We start from the raw sequence: 22655 nt of genomic DNA on the forward strand, positions 1-22655 counted from the left end.
TGAATTTCAAGGGCCGCGCTGACCAAGACGGTAATTATTTACCAATAAAAATTAAAATTGATTTACTCGGAAATGTGTCATATTTTTACGAATTTACCGGAGATGTGTTGTTAAAAAAAAATTTAACAATTCATCTAATTTCAAAGTTGATTTTCAAGTTCTGTGAGGTACTATTCATGTTCTGTTATTTTTATTATAATTGGCCAGTTGTTCAAACAAACTGAAATAATAACTTTGAAATCTGATGAATTGTTCAAATTCTGTGAAACAACCCGTCCTTAGAATGTTTGAATTTGAAGAACCGGCGGCGGCTGTATTATTAAGAGTTTACTTTGAATACCTTTCTAAATTTGTAGAAATTGCCGAGAAACTCGATTTTCGAAGATTTTAAAATTTGAATTTCGATTTGAATTCGTCAATACGAATTTGGATTTTGATATCACGAGGATTTCGAATTAATGGGGTTTTACGTACAAAGAAATTATTTTGTGCATAGACGTTTTCCGGATTTAAAGAAAATAACTATTACATAATTTACAAAATAGCAACAAAAGAAATTATGCATAAACATCCCAAAACATTACAAGTGGGTCGCTTATTGACAAAAATGCCCTTTGTACAGTCATTTACCTTTCAGCCTCCTTTTGCCTCACAACACCCCAAGTTGAAGGTGTCATAGACCCACAAGTTTCGGGCAGCTGGAATTCTTGTGCGGTAAAAATATAATAAATTATTAGGATATCAATTTGAATAATGATGTTTTGGAAATCTGGGTTATGAAAGTGAATACCAATACCGTAACAGTCAATTATCAAACAACAAGTAGAACTGAATTTTTAATCACAACCAAGCTGAATTCCCCGGCGTCGCCCGGGCTTCACGCAGAGTTTTTTGAAATTTCATGTAGACGGTGATCCTGCTCTTGTTTTGAAGGTTAAATGGGCACAATTTCATCCGCCCGCCACAGAGAGATACTCTCCTTTACATATTAGATAAAATGGTGTGACTGTCTTCTCTATAGCATTTTAGAAAAGTCATTTTGGACGGTCACTTTCAGAAAGAAGATACATATACATACATCGTATTAATAAATGCTTTTTCATAAACTGTGCTTTTTATCTCGATCTCGAATAAGAAGAAGATAACCAGTGAACATCTCGAATAAGAAGACGATAATCGGAGGACATTTCGAATAAGAAGGAGATAACCGGTGGACATATCGAATAAGAACAAGATAACCAGTGAACATCTCGAATAAGAAGACGATAATCGGAGGACATTTCGAATAAGAAGGAGATAACCAGTGGACATCTCGAATAAGAACAAGATAACCAGTGAACATCTCGAATAAGAAGACGATAATCGGTGGACATTTCGAATAAGAAGAAGATAACCAATGGACATCTCAAATAAGAAGACGATAATCGGTGGACATTTCGAATAAGAAGAAGATAACCAATGGACATCTCAAATAAGAAGACGATAATCGGTGGACATTTCGAATAAGAAGAAGATAACCAATGGACATCTCAAATAAGAAGACGATAATCGGTGGACATTTCGAATAAGAAGAAGATAACCAATGGACATCTCGAATAAGAAGAAGATAACCAGTGAACATCTCGAATAAGAAGAAGATAATCAGTGGACATCTCAAAAAATAAGAAAATAACCAGTGGACATCTCGAATAAGAAGAAGATACAGAGTGAAAATCTCGAATAAGAAGAAGATGCATTAGTAAGTAGAAATTTCAAGCTTTTAAGGGTGTGTATAAACACGCGAGCTGAACTTCCGAGCTGAACTACGACTTATGGAAAAGGAACGAAGCAACCGCAAATGGCGCGAAACGCCGCTCACAGTAGCTAAATCTATTTCCATAATTTGTGGCTTAGCAAGAGCATTTTTTCTCATGCCTGTATGCAGCATAAAGCGCGGGGACGAAGTCCATATAAAAATGACTTCATTTTGAATTCAAAATTAAATTTAAATTTGTTTGATTTATTTGAATTCATTCTAAGAAGTGCAATGATAACGCAGCGTTGTTAGGATAACTCAAAAGATATTGACGGGTTATTTTGGTAATAAGTTATTCTCATAAAAGACGGTTCCGATATATATTATATATATATTCACTCATAAATAAAATACGGGACATTTGTTGTTTAGATAATTTTACTAACTTTTCATTCATATGAAAATATGTTAGAGAGTCTAATACAAAGTTAATGATAATTTGTCATTTAGAAAACAAGCTAGGTATTTGGATAACGTGTTATCAGAAAATAAGAATATTCATTAATATATTGTTGTTGCGATAATTGACATCGTACTGACTTCAAATTCATGAAATTGTACAACAAAATGGTAATACAGAATCCTTCATTATTTAATAATACTTTTCATATACAGAATCAGTCTTTAAACCTAGGTGCATGGCACTAATCAAAAATCTCTGTTTGCAGATTATTGATCTTTCATCACAAGTTTTGTTTACAAAAATAACTACTTTAATTACCTAATTATCTAGAATTAATAGCTACACATTATTATTTATTAAATTTTGCGTACTTTACTTTGACTGTGGTAAGTTTTTTTATTTGAATATTTTATTTCATGCAAAAAGTAGGTACAACATACATTTTTTCATATTATTTCACCTGCCATGCTAAGGACATATCTGTGATAAGGCGTATGAAGTTGATATTGCTGACACAGTTGTATTGACACAGCTGTGATGGTTTCGCCTAGAGATTATTAATATTAGCATATTTTGCTGATATTGATGAAGTGCGATTGTGATGCTTTAACAGGTTCACTGCCGGACTCGGACAGTGAAGGCTTGGAAAACTCCGATATATAAACATGGAAAATATCTTGTAAACCACATTCAACACAGATTAACTTTATAACTAGATTAGGTAGTCAAAAACCACAAGCGGACAACCATTTTGATTCATTCAAGGACAGGGCCAGTTTTATATTGAACACTGAAAGTTATATTGACGCACATGCCAATTGGCGGGTGCGGAGTTTCTCGAACCATTACAATTCTGCCAAACGGCGAAGTTGGCAGTGAACCTGATAATATGATGCAGTTGAGGACAATCAGGTAATATGGATTTTGATTCACTTTGGTTATGTAACTTTAGTGGGAACTTTCCAAAAGCATGGTTTCGGCTTCCGCAGTGGGTGTTCTGTGCTGCGAAGTGAAGTCCGTTGTCATTTCGCACATTTCAGGAGAAATAGTTGGTGAGCGGCTCTCGATGTTGGGTGGGTCGAGTCGAATGTGGAGTGATCTCATGGAGTCTTCGGGTGATAGTCTTTCGTATTTGACTGGCAATGAGGAGGGTCCCATGGATGATGGTGAAAGAACTGGAATAAATAAAAAGATATATAGATAATTTAATAAAATGACTCCAAGCAGTTTAACCCGTTGTACGCGGAGCATACAGCAGTTGTGAGCGGCCAAATGGCTGAACGAAGAAAGGACAATATATGACACGGAATCAATGGTAGCAGAAGTCCCACGCCAGAAGACAACATGGCACGATCACAACCGGTCGGTGGCCGAGTTGACATCGCGTTTGGGTCCCACCCAGGCGCAGTGTGTTCAATTCCTCAGCTGGCTAAGTCCTCCATCACAACACAAGCAGAGATGTGCAAAATGGGTACCCAAAACCATTTGAAATGCAAAATGGAAATGGGTCAAAACTTTTCCATTTGAAAATGCAAAATGCAAAATGGTTTTTAGAAAAGCATTTCAAATGCAAAATGCAAAATACCTATTTTCAAAATGCATTAAAAATGCAAAATGGTTTCTCAGGTCAAACAATTAAAATAATTATAGAATTTTTAAACAATTTTGTCATTTAATAATGGAAACATATAAACAATAATGAAAATGTAGAACGAACATATTACATGATGGTAAATCCAAAAACACCACGACTACAGATTATGAAACCACAAAAAATTTGCGCGGGACTAATGTTGCCAACGTAAAAACATAGAAACTGCTATCTAACATTTAATATTACAGCGTCGGCCATGTTCAGTATTTGAATCAGTATTTTTTGTAATGGTATCACTCAATTGCCAGGGAGCAACTTGACAAATGTAAATTATCTCTCATAGCGAGGTTGAGGACTGACTGATATTTGGGGCTTATGAAAAAAAGATGAGTGGAGAAAGTAGGAAGAATGTTGCAAAAAAGCATTTAAAATGGAAAATGCATTGAGAAAAGCATTTAAAATGCAAAATGCAAAATGGTTTTCAAAAAAGCATTTAAAATGCAAAATGGAAAATACCCATTTTGCATTTTGCATTACCATTTGAAATGGATTTATTTGAAATAAAGCACATCTCTGAACACAAGCAACATTTTCAGCTTACTGTGGTGGTAGTAGGAGATTTTCAAATATTGTCAGGTTATTCGTAACCTGGGAATGTTTGACTTTCTTTAAAAAAAAAAAGTGAATGAAGTAAATTTGGGTCATAATATGAGAGTCAAAATGAGAGTAGTATGTATGAAACAATATAATATATGAATGTGAATAAACGCCGAGACAGAGTTATGTGGCGGTCTGTCCTCTCTGCCTACCCCTGGCAATGGTTAGTTAGATATTATATTCATATTTAGAGAACATTTCCAAGGTTTCTATTTATTATTATCAAGGTAACTATTCTCACATGTATTTGTTTCACAATATTAGATACTTTGAAACGTCAACTCACTTCTTTGCGCTGTCATACTGGGCATGGCGTAAGGCGTGCTGTCAAATGACTGGTTGTTAGTGCGTCCAAAGCCGTGGTAAATGTTACCAGATTGTGTGTAATTCTTTGGAATGACTGTCGCCTTCTGGGCTGGCGACATTATCAGGTAATCTTTGTCGTTTGATGGTCCACTCGAAAGAGGCGTCCCTGAAAGAAAAAACAAAATTACATGAATAATTGGTTAATTCCAGGATCCATTCCCGAGGGAAGACATTCGGGCCGCCTCAGACCCAGTTGAGAGCAACGACTACAGAATCTGTGTACCCTACAATGGGGGAATGGTACACGGTTCCAGACCACAGATGAGTCCAGGGAACAAGGGCTGGAAAAATGGGAGATAGCACAATGGGCCCATGGCTTAAGTGCTCACGGGGACCTTGCGTCAACCGTCTCCTACATAAAAAAAACAAATCTGAGTAAGGAGAAAGCCTGCTATGGACGAAGGCTGCGAAATCAGCGCAGTAAAGGGACCCCAATAAGAAAAGGGGAAGCAGATAACATAACTATAATTATTAGTTAAAAATTACCCAACTATAATCTAGAAAATCTGTTTCGTGTATCTCACTAAAAACAAAAAATGGTGAGTTGGTCTCGACGTCATGAAAAATACTCTGCACACAACGTTTCACACATATCTTCTGCTATTCTGATTTTTGACATGACCCGACTCAAATCATTGATGGTGCCATATTTTTCTCAGGTGTCCCTGACTTCCTCCACCATTTGAAATAACTGCATAATATATCATAGTTATGTTGATACCTGATCTGGAGACCATCTGTGGCTGGCCGGTGGCACTATAATTGACAGTGTGTTGGTTGGCGGGAAACCAACTGGGCGCCATCTTGTTAGAAACATGGCCGCCGCTGCCGCCATTTTGTATTGTAGATGAGCCACTCCCCCCCACCATACTGTAGAGGGCTTGCATTGGCGGGTGGCAGTTGATGTACAGCTCGGGATGGTTTAATGGAGACGTGTCTGATGTCTGAAACAAAATAATCAATGGAGAATTTTAAATACATTTTATTCGCAGGGATGTCAGTGTTGGTTCAACACTAAGAGATGAACCTGGTAAAAGTGTTATTGTGATTTATTTTTGAAGAAAAAAAATTGTCCATTTTTTTGATCTCAAATTAATAATTTACCAATATTATCCTCAATTAATTTAAATAATCTGGTCTCAAAAGCTTAGTGTTAGAACGTTTTTCCACTTAGTAGACTCGTTCTGGGTTCGATTCCCAGTTGCAACTATTATCTTTTTTATTTTATTCACCATGTTCTGTTTTATGTTTTGTTTAGATTTATTAATATTATCACCTTCCAAGGATTAAAAACTAAATTCTTCAAGAATTCTTACTAACTTTATTTTGATTTTTTGTTTTCTTTAGTGATATTATACAAATATGGCCATTGAAACTAAAAACAAAAACAATGACAGCAACAAAATTGTATAGGTATTTTCTATGTGTAAAGTGTTGTGGTGGTGGCTAGTTGTCGGTAAGTAGCCTGCAACAGAACCGAAAGAGAAGCCACATATTTACCTACAATTAGTTTGAAGTTAGGTATGAATAATTCAGAAATAATTAAATTATTGCTTACCATCTGCGATTGCACTCCGGGAGATCTTCTGAACTTAATCATGTCCTCGTAAACCCGATCGTACACATGCCCTCTCATTTCCTCTCTTCTCTCCTCTTCTGCATTTGGATTACTTGTGACATATACCTGGATGAACAAACAATTGGTAAGAAATAAACAAGGTAATGACATACACGAAAGCTTTCTAATATGCCATGCAATATATACATGCTCAGTGAAACCTTGAGTGACCAGCACAGGCACGGGCTTTCAATCAAAACAGCAGTTAAGTTGGGTTAGGTTAGGTTCTAACCAAAACTGCAGTTATGTTAGGTTCCAATCAAAACTGGAGACAAGATAGGTTCTCACATATTACATAATATAACACAATTTAAGACCGTGTACAAACGCAACCTGCATAACAAATACGAGTTGTTACTACTATTAAGTTTTTTGTATATACGTAGTATTACACCTCTGGTCTGGAGACCACAAACACCTGATATAAAATAGGAGTCGAAATGCTGTATTTGTTGTACCAATACTTTAATGAATTCCAAAGAATTATGGTCAATAATCTTAGAGCACCCGGTGCGCAGTGAAAAGGCATGCCAAACGTGCCCAACAAAAACGCTTGAATTTTGTTCCGTTTGAGAATGGGTAGTTTATACATCTGATTAGCCAGCTATTGTGTTACCAACTTCCGACAGCACAGTTCTCTTTAAAACCCATATTTACTCCTTCCATCACCATAAGACCCTCCACAGCATTCATCCAAAGATGACCTCAAATTAATGAATAAATGCACAATGCAAGAAAAAACTGTTAGAAAACATAGATTAAATGTACCTGCTGTCCACTCTGTAACCTGTAGACCGGCAATCTGGTCTGTTGCACCATTTGAGCTCCGTACCTCAACGGGTCAATCTGAACATATTGTCCGTTGTAGATATCGCTGGGGTTGCTATCGCGGCTTTGTGGTTTCCCCGTTGTGTTAAAGCCGTGGTCCTTGGTGATGTCTGCGCTAGGAGAGTTCAGCGCAGCATTGGCGGCCTTGAGTTTGGCGAGCTTGCTGTTAGTCTTGTCTGCCATTTTACCATCCAGCAATATGTCGGGACTTTTGTCTGTAATGAAAATTTACATTTGGTTACTGCACAGAAATCCAAATGTAACATTGTCACCAAATGGCAAATCAACGCCTATTTCTTCTTTTGACATTTAAAAAGCTTGTTATGTCCCCGAACTGCCCGAACTCCGGAACTGCCCGAAAATATCTATATTGATTTGAAATATAACTGATGTCATCTATTTAAGGACTGTTGACTCCTAGGCCCCATATTGGTCACGTTTCAAGAAAGTTTTAAGAAAGTCAAGAATTAATTTCGATATTTGAAAATGTTTGAACAATTTCACTTGAATAAGAGAAATCTGAGCTTACTTAGAGCAAACAGACAAGCTCACAATCGGTTTATCTCTTCAATGGGTTAAATATTCCAAATAGTTCAATATAATAGTTGACTAGTTAGTGACTGAGTTGGCAAATGTGTCCTTTCATTGCACAAGCGACATTTTCTGCCTATAATAATGGTAGTAGGAGTTATTCAAATATTGATAGATTATTCATTGAGCGGAAATGTAAATATGGTTAGAGGTGAAACAACTGTACCTAAACTATCGACGCTTTCTGTGTCGGTGGCGTTTAGTGGAATGTTGGATCCATCAGGGTGATCTGCGTAGGCCTTGGTAGATCCTTGACCTGCAATAACCAAATATTGGCATTTAATCAAACCTTCTTTCTTTACCTTCAACATGCAAAGATGCAAAACAAAACTGTCGTTACCATAAAGGGTCAGGGATAAAATACCCCATGCATTTTATCATTATGTACGCTGTACAATAAATACAATAAATTCACTCTTTAGGCAACGGAAAATACATCTGGTAAAACTAGACATCCACAATAGACTTTCAAAGGTCTGCTTACGGCGTATCCTAAGATATTTTTAACAGCCAAACTGACGACTTTAACTTGGAGAAACTCAGGTCCCTGGCTAAGTGTTGGCAGGAGAAGCACAGGAAGATTACCAATGCACTGGAGTGACCAAATATCAAGATCACAGGCGTCCGGAACGTCGGTATCGGCAGAACCGCAAGAAGTGGAAGAACCTCGTCAAGTAAGGAAAAGAAATGTGGAAACAACCAAAGAAGAAGATGGAGATTACTAATTTTGGAGATTTTAGTTATCCCTGTTGATAACGGGAAGTTGAATGTGGTTGAAAAAACAAGGAAAAGTATTTTAAAATGTACAATACCATTAGCGGTAGTCCGTCTAGGCTTGCGGCACTTAGCCAGTACTATCAGGAAGACGGTCAGCACCACCAGCAGTCCCGCCACACCCAGCAGGATGCGTAGAAGCGGAGTCAGCTGCAGGGACATCACTAGACCACCTGCAGCACATGCACACACTCATTAGTTACTCATTCTATTTACCAATGGGCCTCGTGCGTCTCAGTACCTTCCTGCATTCTGACTGAGATTGCGCAGGAGGACCTGCAGCTCGCTTATATATAATGTGAGGGGTTCTTTTGTTCACCATGCCACTCAAGTCTCTATACACTTACGGTCAGCACTCAAGTCTCTATTAGTTCACTTGAACAAACGCCGTATCAACAGAAACAGCCATGTTGTTGGAAAGTAAAATCAGATTGTGTGAAAAGTGTTAAAGTTTTTGTTCAATATTGCAGGTATTTACTGTGTTAATGTTTTAAGTTCTTACTGTTGTTGATAATAAAACAAAATAAATAAGTGTATACTTTCCCAACTAGAATTATTAACATTTAATTATTGAAGACAATAAGAGCGATTTCTAAACGAAAATCTGAAATAGAAAAATCAGAAAAGGATACTGTCACATCTAGGACTCGAACCCAGGACCCTTGTCTTGCCAAGACACCGCTCTACCACTGAGCTAATGGGACCCTATCCCCCTCGGTCACTTTTAACTGTATCATACTTCGAATAAGAACTACCAACATTGTCTTTGTTTTTTCACCGCACATTTTTTTTATTTTTTATTTTTTTATTGGCAACTATCTTTATGTATGATCGCAAGATTCAACCCGAACTAAATGCAATCTAGACAGCGTCTTTTTAGATAAACCTATCTTTTTTTTTTTTTTAATGTGCGACATCTATTGACTTTTCTGCAAGTCTAGAATGAATATTTATTTTTCGGAATAACGAATTATTGAAGACAATATTAGCGATTTCTAAACAAAAATCTGAATTACAATTTGAGGTTTTACTTAATAAAGTTATTCCGAAAAATAAAGAATTATTAACGTTTTTTATTGAATCACTAAAGTAGGCAATCACTGTAACTTAGCTATATTTGTGTGTTCATTTAAAAAAATGTCATTTAGTTATTTTGTAAAAGATTTTATAGATAATTGTAACATATGTGTAGCGTCGAGAAAAATCTAGATTAACTAATTAATAATAAACCGCTCGACCTACTTAGTACCTACTCCCGAATTATGTACCTGCAGTTCAAATCGCATCGTAAACAAAGCAACCTACGTACTGCAAAGCACCTACTGGTCTAACGACAACAATAATATCGCAAGTCGGTCTTACACATTACGAGAACTCGCCAAAAGGTTCGAGTCTACGGCCTAGGCATAATTGCCACGCCGTCGAAAGTTCGCGAAAGGTCCAGATCGAGCGAGTGGCCTCGATTTAGTTGCCATTTAACTACCTGCTGTCGCCACCGGCCGAACAATATAAATAGGCCCGACGCAGCGAGCATATTATTAGTGTTCAGTTTTTACTATCGTCGGCTGCACCTACCTATTGTACTACGACCTAGTTCCGCGAACATTCCATAGTATTTGTGCATAAATAAACGTGAAATATTGTGATTGTAAATCAGCTTGCGACTAATCAATAAACGCTATACCTGAGTGAGAGATCTTTTCATTTATACACCACGATAACCACATATGCAACTCTTTGCTGGTAATATGCTGGGTAGGACCAAGCTTCCACCCGTTCAAAGTCAACATTTCCATAGTCACCTACCTACTTTAAATTCTGTACCGATAGTTACGTGTGTATGTAACTTACATGGTTTCCAGTGGAAAAAGTTTGGCTGAGAGCTTTTAAGCTCTATTTGAAATATATACTGGAATTTTACAGATATTTTGTTTCGTAATATAGTGATTTATTTTTGGGGTACAATATCCCAAACAGTAGTGCTGTCCCAAACGTTGGCTAAAGAAGGAGGACAGACACGGCATAATACCCCAAAAATAAATCACTATTATACTTTTGGCATTGAAAATCTCATTTCGGTATGTTTTTCATAGAATTTAAAACATTACAGTTTGAGTTAGCAGACTGTGAGAGATGAAACCTTAAGGATTAATAAGGGTCAGCAAATGGACAGTTAAAAATCAATTGAAATCTCATCAAGTGTGCGTTGTTCACCTGTTTGTTTGAGTGGTTCCTTTAGCGTATGAGTTTGCAGCGAATACACTTCGCTGAGACCTTTCTTGTTGAATGCGTACACATCGATGTTGAGAACTGACGCACTGGGAAGGTTGATAAAGTCCATCTGCGTAGAGTCGAAGGTGGCGTTCTTAAGGAGGAAGTTAGTGTGTGCATTGTAGACCTGGAGAGGTAATAAAATATTGTTATTTCATCACTAAAAATCATTAATTGGGGTAATTTTATTTAGTTAACAGTACGGGCAATAAACTTAACCTACAAAAATGAGAAGTTAGAGGCACTTCCCTATAGTGAGTGTTTATTTCCACAAAGGTGGTCCTGAGGTAAATATTTCCACAAAGGTGGTCCTGAGGTAAATATTTCCACAAAGGTGGTCCTGAGGTAAATATTTCCACAAAGGTGGTCCTGAGGTAAATAATTCCACAAAGGTGGTCCTGAGGTAAATAATTCCACAAAGGTGGTCCTGAGGTAAATAATTCCACAAAGGTGGTCCTGAGGTAAATAATTCCACAAAGGTGGTCCTGAGGTAAATATTTCCACAAAAGTGGTCCTGAGGTAAATAATTCCACAAAGGTGGTCCTGAGGTAAATAATTCCACAAAGGTGGTTCTGAGGTAAATAATTCCACAAAAGTGGTCTTGAGGTAAATAATTTCTCTTAGTAGAGGGTTTTTTTAAGAAAAGGAAGGTGAGGAAGTTTTGAGAAGGAAAAAGGTACGAGGGTGGGTAGGAATCTGAGGGGTTAATGTGTCCAGAAGTGACGGAGTGAATCCATCCCTCCCACTGCAGTGCAACTGGTGAGCAGGCGCATTCACTGCCAAGACCTGGAAAAACCTCACCCTGTGAATAATAATTGCATTATGTGTATAGCGCCGCTTTCGAGAGAAAATCAACTCAAGAACCCCCAGAAATCCCTGCTAAATTACCTATATGGACATAGCGTATATGGAATTTACCTGTACAAGAAATCGTTGGGTCAATCCTCCATCATATCCCTCCGTACAATTGATTTGTACAGAGTCCTTTGTTTGATTGGTGACAGAGCAGTTACCCACTGGGTCAGGTTTTCCTATATAGCAAATAAATGTTGTGTAAATTATTTGGTAAGCGTTACGTTGGTGATGTATGGATGTAGATGGGAGTTTTAGAACATATTTTCAGTTAAAAAGAAATAATTTGTTACCAGCGGGAATGATGTGGAAAACACAGGGAGTGTCCTGTAAACCAACCACATTGGCTCCAATACACATCAGGGTTCCGTAGTCCGAGGAATTCCTCGGCTTGTACGTGGCAACACTGGTGGCATACGACAATCCTGGAATATATACATTTATGAATTGACATTTATTTATGTTTTACCTCATAAAATACTGCCTTTCCTTTTCGTATAAACCTTTTCTGCTAAAGACAAATAAATCACAGGCACCGCCCATCAGGCAATCTTGTAAACTGACCACAACTCATTCAAGTCAATACATTTAGCAAATATTTATTTATTTATTTATTTGTAAGAAACAAACAGCTTTTATATAATATATGAGATAAATATACAATTAACTGAAGTCAAGCCACAGAAGTTTCTTATGTTAAAGTGCATTAGAAATTAAGTTTTAGTATCTTAAAATTAATTTGGTGTTAAATGAAGGGGAGAGGAAGAGGATAGGAGATGATGCCGATACATTCCATACTCTCATATTAATAATCGATCGTACGCATTACTTCATATCGATATTTCTTTAGGTTATTACCAAAAATGTCAAGGCTGTATTGCGATAAAAACACACTTGTCCTTGTTTCAATTAGTGTGAAAAAGGAACGAGAGAAAAACACAGGCAGGCGAGGCCTCAAACGCTCAGAAAACGAGGCATTGAACCAATTTATTCACTCGCAATAAGAACACAGTTTGGAAAATAGACAGGAGAGATCATTTTAATTTCCTTTGCAGCACTTTTTTTGCTAATAAATTTTAACATCTTCTAAGCATCTGGGCCCAGAAAATCATTACACCACTGGTTACGCACCATAATATATAAATTCTTTTTTTTTAATTGGTTTGTAATGTAAATAAAATTGGCTTCCGAAGTGTCTCGAGTGAAATTCGAATTATTTTTATTTTTTTATTGTTTTTGTGTTTAATTCGTAGAACTCCATTTAATTTTTTTATAAATTTAATTTAGATTAAATTTGATAATATTATTATTAAGTTCTGCAAGTGTTTTAGTTTTTTATTATTGTGACAGCTGTTTCGGCTTACAAGGCCATTTTCAAACTGTGGTTAGTCCACATTGAGACGACGTTTTTATACTATTTCAAATGTAAATTTTGAAGGTGCATACATTGATTTATTACTGGTTACACCGATGACATGATCTATTGTTGGTTAAACCAATCTATGTTTTCCCCTCAGTAAATGGTAATGGGTTCTTAATTATTTACTAATGACTTTATTGCTATGAATTATTTGGGTGCATTATACTGCTTGGGTTTTGTGAAAATACTAAGAAGTGGTGAGTAAATTATTTTCCGTACTTTATTAATTAGTGTTAAATTTGGGTCATTCGTTCGTTTATTGATTTCTAATTGTTCAAGTAAATTTAATCTAATGCCCTTTTTTTCTATATGCAATGGTTTAGGACCCTTGTTGTTAAGTGGGTTATGATTATTCACCAAGAGATGTTCTGCGAATTTTGAGGATGTGTTTTTATTATTATAACATCGTATATGTTCTTGGAATCTAGTTGAGAATGCCCTCCCCGTTTGTCCGATGTAAGTGGCGTTACAATCGGCGTGGTCACATTTTAATTCATATATGCCACTGTTATTGAGTATAGGGATTTTACTTTTAGAGTTTTTAAGGCTTGTTCCTAAATTATTGTTTGTTCGAAAAGCTATATTTAAACCACATTTTTTAATTTCTTTTGCAATTTTTTCAGATATTGGGCCGAGGAATTCGAGACATGCAAATTTTTCTATATTTTTGTTATTTACCGGATATATTAAATTGATTTTATTTTTATATTTCTTATTTTTTATTATTTTTTCAATGTTATTTGCCTCATAGCCGTTATTAATCGCGATCGTTTTTATCGTTTCCTTTTCTTTTACATAAGCTTTATTGTCTAAGGGAATGTTAATGAGTCTATGTACCATTGAATGGTACGCTGATAATTTATGAGACCAAGGATGATTTGAATTTGAATTTATTGTTGTATCTGTAAAAGTTGGTTTTCTAAATATTTCAAAGGTATGTTTATTATTACTTTTACCAATTGTCAGATCTAAAAAGTTTATTTTACCTTCAATCTCATGTTCAACTGTGAAGCAGATTTTATTATTAACGGTGTTGGCCCAATTAGTAAAGATATCTAACTGTCGGTTGGTACCATTCCAACATATAAGGATGTCGTCTACGTATCGGACATAATATACTATATGTTTAGCTAAGGGAGATTTAAGAATTATATTTTCAATATAATCCATAAATATCTCCGCTAGAAGTGGACTTAATGGTGACCCCATGGGGAGACCATCATGTTGTTGGTAATATATATCATTGAAAAGGAAATAATTTGTATCTACGCAGATTTTTATGAGCTGGAATAACTCTTTTCTTATTACCGGATTGATATTGCATTTTTCCAAGATATTTTCAATTATTATTAGGCATTCTTTAATGGGGATGTTGGTAAATAGGGATTTTACGTCTAGAGAAATGAATTTACAGTTATGCGGGAGATTAAAATTTTTTATTTTATTAACTAGTTCTATCGAGTTTTTGACACTGTAACGTGGTGAAAAATTTGTTAATTTTTTGAAGATGAAGTTAAGTCTTTTAGCCAGGTTTGATGTAGGGGCGTTAATAAAAGATACTACGGGCCTTATTGGATTATTCGCTTTATGGAGCTTAGGTTGGCCATACAGAGCTGGGGCTCTTGGGTTGTATGGCCAACCTAAGCTCCATAAAGCGAATAATCCAATAAGGCCCGTAGTATCTTTTATTAACGCCCCTACATCAAACCTGGCTAAAAGACTTAACTTCATCTTCAAAAAATTAACAAATTTTTCACCACGTTACAGTGTCAAAAACTCGATAGAACTAGTTAATAAAATAAAAAAAATTTAATCTCCCGCATAACTGTAAATTCATTTCTCTAGACGTAAAATCCCTATTTACCAACATCCCCATTAAAGAATGCCTAATAATAATTGAAAATATCTTGGAAAAATGCAATATCAATCCGGTAATAAGAAAAGAGTTATTCCAGCTCATAAAAATCTGCGTAGATACAAATTATTTCCTTTTCAATGATATATATTACCAACAACATGATGGTCTCCCCATGGGGTCACCATTAAGTCCACTTCTAGCGGAGATATTTATGGATTATATTGAAAATATAATTCTTAAATCTCCCTTAGCTAAACATATAGTATATTATGTCCGATACGTAGACGACATCCTTATATGTTGGAATGGTACCAACCGACAGTTAGATATCTTTACTAATTGGGCCAACACCGTTAATAATAAAATCTGCTTCACAGTTGAACATGAGATTGAAGGTAAAATAAACTTTTTAGATCTGACAATTGGTAAAAGTAATAATAAACATACCTTTGAAATATTTAGAAAACCAACTTTTACAGATACAACAATAAATTCAAATTCAAATCATCCTTGGTCTCATAAATTATCAGCGTACCATTCAATGGTACATAGACTCATTAACATTCCCTTAGACAATAAAGCTTATGTAAAAGAAAAGGAAACGATAAAAACGATCGCGATTAATAACGGCTATGAGGCAAATAACATTGAAAAAATAATAAAAAATAAGAAATATAAAAATAAAATCAATTTAATATATCCGGTAAATAACAAAAATATAGAAAAATTTGCATGTCTCGAATTCCTCGGCCCAATATCTGAAAAAATTGCAAAAGAAATTAAAAAATGTGGTTTAAATATAGCTTTTCGAACAAACAATAATTTAGGAACAAGCCTTAAAAACTCTAAAAGTAAAATCCCTATACTCAATAACAGTGGCATATATGAATTAAAATGTGACCACGCCGATTGTAACGCCACTTACATCGGACAAATGGGGAGGGCATTCTCAACTAGATTCCAAGAACATATACGATGTTATAATAATAAAAACACATCCTCAAAATTCGCAGAACATCTCTTGGTGAATAATCATAACCCACTTAACAACAAGGGTCCTAAACCATTGCATATAGAAAAAAAGGGCATTAGATTAAATTTACTTGAACAATTAGAAATCAATAAACGAACGAATGACCCAAATTTAACACTAATTAATAAAGTACGGAAAATAATTTACTCACCACTTCTTAGTATTTTCACAAAACCCAAGCAGTATAATGCACCCAAATAATTCATAGCAATAAAGTCATTAGTAAATAATTAAGAACCCATTACCATTTACTGAGGGGAAAACATAGATTGGTTTAACCAACAATAGATCATGTCATCGGTGTAACCAGTAATAAATCAATGTATGCACCTTCAAAATTTACATTTGAAATAGTATAAAAACGTCGTCTCAATGTGGACTAACCACAGTTTGAAAATGGCCTTGTAAGCCGAAACAGCTGTCACAATAATAAAAAACTAAAACACTTGCAGAACTTAATAATAATATTATCAAATTTAATCTAAATTAAATTTATAAAGAAATTCGAATTACTTCAAAAAAATAATAGTTTGTGAAAGGGTGCCTATTGTTTTCTTATGAATGATTGATCTGTCAATTTTCCATAAACAAGTTATGCTGTGTGATTATTCTTACACGTGACGCTGAAGGTATACACAAAAAAGGCCCTAAGCTAAATCTTTGGAAAAAATTCGGTTTATGGGAGTCACTCGAATAACCGAAATTGAACTTGATTTAGACTAATTTAGGGCTGGGGAATCCGAATCTGTAAGAATTAGGTGGGGGTCGGCACTATTAACTGAGTTATAGGGTTTTGAAATTTCGTACGCGATACATAGAAACCATGTTTTATTTATCAATTATGACATAAGAAAATCAAATTAGTGACGATTTATTAGTCTCACATTTCAGAAGTGCCAACCAAAAAATAAAAAGTGTTGTTAATTTCGGTTATTCGAGTGACTCCCATAAACCGAATTTTACCCAAATCTTTTAGCGCAGCCGGAAATTAATCAAAATTCTGATAATCCTAAAACTAGTTTGATAAATGAACAAAAAATATAATTTGCTCGCCATTCCTAGATATGTTGGAACCGAGTACAATTATTGTAGAATATAAAAAGGATAATAATGTAAAATAATGCATGAAACCCCCGACTCACCCAAATTATTAATCATTAGGTAATAAAAATTAAAACTATTTGTTTTCATTATAAATACCTACATGGAAACGATATAAATATACAGTCTGTAAGTGTCTTCACCACAGTATAATAAGATAATGCCTTCAGAGGGTGAAACAGCTGTCAGGCACAATAATAATGACTCAGATGTTTATAAATTAACTTTTTGTAAATTTAATAATAATATTATTGAATATATATAAAAGAAAAATAAAATACTAGCTCCTTTGAGATGGAAAAAATAATGTAAAATAATTTATAGTGTGATTTCGTGAATAACTTACCATCTATTTTAGAAACAAAGTTGTTTCCTTGTTTGAAGATGATGACTCGATTAGCCGGTAACGTGGTGGACATCACATCCGAGTTGTTGAACTTCCAAGTAAAGTGTACGGGATCCTAAAACGTTTAAATACTGGTGAACTAACTAACTAACCATCACGCCGTTTCTCCACAAGGGTAGGCAAAGAGGACGGACTGCCAAACAACCCGGTCTTAGCACACACTCCTTGCCTCATTCACATTTATACATCGTCTCATACATACTCTTCTATTATTCTACACTCCTTTCTTCATTCATTTACTCTACATGCCCAAACCATCTAAGCGTCCCTTTCTTAATCTTACTCATTATGCTTACATCAGCCTTTCATTATTTGCAGATCTCCTTATTTCTCACGCGATCATACATAGTTTTACACTCACTTGCACACTGTTTTCGTACTCTCTCTTTCAAACACCATGACTTTAGACTTATATTCATCATTAACTCATTCTTTAAAATCATAACCGAAAATGGGTTCGCAAGTAGGAGAGTTTGAACTTTAAAGCAGTTTTGATAGGCCCATAAATTATTTTTTTTTCTGGGCTTATAAAAAGACTTATATAAAAAATACTCGATTATTTCAAATGTCAAGATGTATTCTACTCGCAGTATTTAATTAAAGCATATAAAACATTTCTAGGCGACCAAATTTTCAAACCAAAAAGACATAATTTTGCATTACTACGTATGGCATCGCCTTAAAGTATTCAGCAGCAAAATTGTCGAAACCAACAGCCTTACCATTCTTCATACATTTACACAATCTTTTATCTTATCCATGCTGATTTTGGGTTCGAAATATTGGTTAATAATCACCTAAATTAGGAAAAATAAATTTCTCCAATTTACGGTTCCAAATTAGATAAACCAGTTTTCAAGTCCTGCAGGCACCAAAAAAAGCTCTCAATATCAGATGAACCAGTTCCCAAGCCCTGCGGACACAAAGGAAGGTTCCCAACATCGAAGGAACCAGTGCCTAGCCCTATTTATATAAATAAATAAAAAGTTGGTTCTTACCATGGGGTTGGCCATTAACTGACAGGAGATGTTGGCTTCCTCATTCCTAGCAATGTTATAAATCACAGGCTGTCCAGGCCGACAGTAGGGCTTGTCTGAAAAGTAAAAAGAAACATTAATTATTATTAATACATTCAGTTTTTCCTAAAATTAACATACTTAATATGCCAATATTATAATTGAAGGGTTCAATAGAACTGATAAACCTGAGCCTTGGTTTCAGTAGAAAGGTTGCTTGGTGAAGGGAACCTTTCATCACTATGTAATAGTGTGTTGTGCGTTCTGTTGCATTTTATATACATATCTAAATTTAGATCGGCAATCTTTAATGAGGTGTGGATTCAAGCAATTGAAACACCACCTTTACTTTTTAACAAAGTATCTCCTGCTGCCTAAATTTAATAATAACAAATCCTCACACTTGGTTAAGTGATGAGCACCATTACATTTCAGGCATTTAATTATTCGATGTTGCGCTGCCAAAATATGCATTAATTTTTATACACTGGGAATCTCATCTTTCTAATTACCAAATAGAGTGGTCAAATGTTGATTGAAATATGTGTTCGCATTCATTATCTTCCTTTATTTAAATCGCCTTTTTTACGCCAGAGCTCAAATAATAATTCAATAACGTATCCCATGCTAATTTATAATTATCTTGTATCAATAGAATCGTTTTAATAAGAGATAACGCTGTATCCTTCACACTACTTATCAGATAATTTAATTTTCCAGTGTTACATAGAATGCTGCTTTCATGCACTAAACTTTTAAATGAATTGAAAAATGTCGGCCCATGTATCCAATGTGACCACTGAATGATGGAATTATTATTTTAGGAGCCAAAAACTATGAACGCTCGTTTTAACTCCTCGTCTAATATATGATTATCACTTGGAATTGCAGCATTAGTACAGCGCGCTGACGTAACCTCAAAATATAATTCCTCAAACTCGCGAGAAACCTCCAAAATGTCATTCTTTGACTCGAATTCTGGAAGTGAAACCAAATCTGATAATCCACATTGAATTGTTTCAAATATCCTATGATGACTAGATATTGTCTTCAACTGACATAATTTAGTCCTCTGGTCTAAGAATTTGACTAAATCATATGCGGTCTGTATGCGACCGAACAATCTTTGCCGTTAATTTTAATGAACTAATCTTAGTAGCTATTTTATCCATTGTAATTTACTAATTACTGCTTTTTGTATATGAAACTATTTGAAATGTAGGTATCTAAATTAAATAGGTACCTACCTACCTATCAATAGAAAATAATATTGTACTGAAATGATTATTGAAACTATTGAAAACTGTTCAATACTATTGAATCTATCCAGTGAGAAAAGGACTAGTGTTTCGATAGCTCTAAGAATATACCGGAATATATCCGGTCGCGAGTTTTCTTGTGTATGAAATATAGAAAAGGGAACGGAATGGAACTCTGAGAGGATGCCACCAAAATAATGAAAGTCCTACATTTGGTCTTGGTGTCCTCATAATGTCTTATGCCAGCACGAAAAAAACTCCTCTGCGAATTGCGCTTAACCCTGAATTGCAACCTAGCAACTTGTAATCAGTACCACTGCAGAATTGGGAAGGTAGGGAGTAAACTATTGGAGTTAACAATCGGCCATATGCCCGAACACGCACCGTACTGCAACAATTACAATGACACCGCATTGAATTTACTGAGTTTAAGAAGCCAATGGTCCTGATGTGTCGAGGTGTGGAATTCGCTGGTTTGGCGATAGAAACATAATTTACTTCAGTTTAGTATGGAGCCACGATCAACCGTGGAACTCCTTCGAGAACTGAATGGTTAGTGTAAGTAAATAGTTACATTTTATGTCCAGGAAAATCTTGTTGCTTTTCCCCTCCCCCTCCTCGTTAGTGGCCTTGCACTGGTACACCCCGCCGCGGCTCTTCTTGATCCGCTGCAGCACCAGACTCTGGTTGGTGATGATGATTCCCTCATGAGCGTTGGACACCAACACTTCATCCTGGAAAAAGGACTCGTTCATTTTGAAAATTGTTAATAACTATGTATACTCAACACCAATGGTTCTCTGAAATGTAGTAAGTTATGAGAAAATGTCTTAAATAAAATATTGATATTGCTTGTGTTTAATTCGTAGAACACCATTTAATTTTTATAAAAAAATAATTTAAATCAAATTTAACAATGTTATTATTACAAAATTCTGCAACGATTTTCGTTTTTTACAAGTATTTTAAAAGAAAAGGAAATGATAAAAACAATTGCGATTGATAACCGGTGTATAAAACAACAGAATTGAAAAATTTGCATGCCTGGAATTTATCGGTCCAATATCTGTAAAAATAGCAAAAGAAATTAGAACCAACCAATTTTATAGGAACAAGCCTTAAAAATTCAAAAAGTAGAAATCCTATACTTAACAATAGTGGCATATATATGAATTAAAATGTGACCACGCCGACTGTAACGCTACTTATATAGGACAAACGGGAAGGGCTAAATCAACTAGATTCAATAACACATACGATGTTACAATCATAAAAGCACTTCTTCAAAATTCGCAGAACATCTCTTAGTGAATAATCATGTTCCGCTTGACAACAACGAGCCTAAACCCCAAGGTCGTAGATTAAATTTACTTGAACAATTAGAAATTAATTAAATTATGAACGAATGATTCTTTTAAAACATTAATTAGTAAATTAAGAAAAAATATTTATTTCCCACTTCTCAGCATGTTCACAAAACCAAAAAAATAAATAGCAGTTACGTCATTATTAAACAATAAAAAAACCATTTTATGTGGTGAAAACACACTTCAAAATACCCAAAAGAATAGAAAATTTACTGTCACAAATTCTTTCTTAATATATCGGTTTAACCGGTAATAAATCATTTGAGATATCATCAAAATTGAAACTGAAATAGAATCATATAAATAAGTCGTCTCAACGTGACCCAACCACAGTTTGAAAATGGCCTTGAACGCCGAAACACCTGTCAACATAATAAAATACCTAAAATACGTGCTTTAATTTTTATAAATTTTTGTATACATTTAAAAAAATAATTAGTTACTAAACACTAAAGAAGAAGGTATGTAAGAAGAACACTTACGTTTTGATACCAGTGAATTTTGACAATCCAAGGGTTTGAGCGGATGTTGCACTCGAAGTAGACATCCGTCCCCTCGTGTATACTGCTGGCTTTCAGGTTCTTTCCGAGGTCCAGTTTTACTATGGGTATATCTGAAATTTGAAAAAATATATCTTAACACTCGTGCAGGGTATCACCATAGAATAATAAAAGCACAAGAAATGTGAATGCATTTCGTGATCCAAAAGTTTGCAGTTGGACCTATAATTTCGAATGGAGAACTGTATTTTACAAAAGCGTGTACTAAAATAATTTCGATTGTGTACTATCCATGCAGTGGGTATCACGGTTTATTGTGAATCACTTCTAAGCCGGTGTACCGCCGCCTTGACCACCACCCCAGCGAAGAGTGTGAAATGACAAAATGTCTGTTTTGTGAATAGGTACTAGTTTATCTTTTAACATTTATTAAGTTTTAGGATAATTTTTATTAAAGATACCAGTTTTGGTTATATTCAGCTGTACTTTGGCATTTAAAATACATAATATATGCGAGATGTAGGTACCTACATATTATAACTAACGGTCAATTAATATTTTGGATCATTGCCTGGCTTGGGTAAAATTCAGTCTAAGCGCTGTACACAAATTAGATTAGGATAGTTTAAGTTATGCTAGGCTAGTTTAGTTTACGTTAGGTTAGTTTAGGTCACACTTCTTGGTTCGGATCGGTAAGGTTAGGTGAGATTTGTTATTTTTTCCACTTTTCTTCAATGTCCTGTTTTGTCATGGAAGCATTATGATTAGATATAGGTATACTTACGGTAGATGTTAAGTTTCCAGCCGTCCTCCACGACGGAGTCCGGCAGGGCGGTCACCACGGATCTGCAGCACAGGTACTTGCCCGCGTCTTCCATCGTGGGGGTGAAGCTCAGGATACTGGTGGTCACGTTACCGTCCACAGACACCTGCCATCCAACCACAG

General features: G+C 35.3%; 1 protein-coding gene across 1 annotated transcript; it reads right to left on the reverse strand.

Moving 5' to 3' along the window:
• Positions 1-2294: 2294 nt before the first annotated feature.
• Positions 2295-22631, reverse strand: LOC149409490 (uncharacterized). Its single transcript, XM_089649557.1, has 15 exons — positions 22494-22631; positions 21692-21822; positions 20417-20576; positions 18566-18660; positions 17508-17622; positions 12043-12174; positions 11816-11928; positions 10841-11024; positions 8665-8799; positions 8019-8108; positions 7202-7476; positions 6374-6499; positions 5537-5759; positions 4736-4921; positions 2295-3373 (listed from the first exon to the last, which is right to left on the reverse strand). Exons 1-15 carry the CDS (start codon positions 22585-22587, stop codon positions 3147-3149), a joined length of 2286 nt encoding a protein of 761 aa, XP_089505683.1. The 5' UTR covers positions 22588-22631; the 3' UTR covers positions 2295-3146.
• Between the last annotated feature and the right edge of the window lie 24 nt (positions 22632-22655).

The sequence above is a fragment of the Hesperophylax consimilis genome, chromosome 30, assembly GCF_061612785.1.
Source record: "Hesperophylax consimilis isolate HC1 chromosome 30, BYU_Hcon_1.0, whole genome shotgun sequence".
NCBI lineage: Eukaryota > Metazoa > Arthropoda > Insecta > Trichoptera > Limnephilidae > Hesperophylax > Hesperophylax consimilis.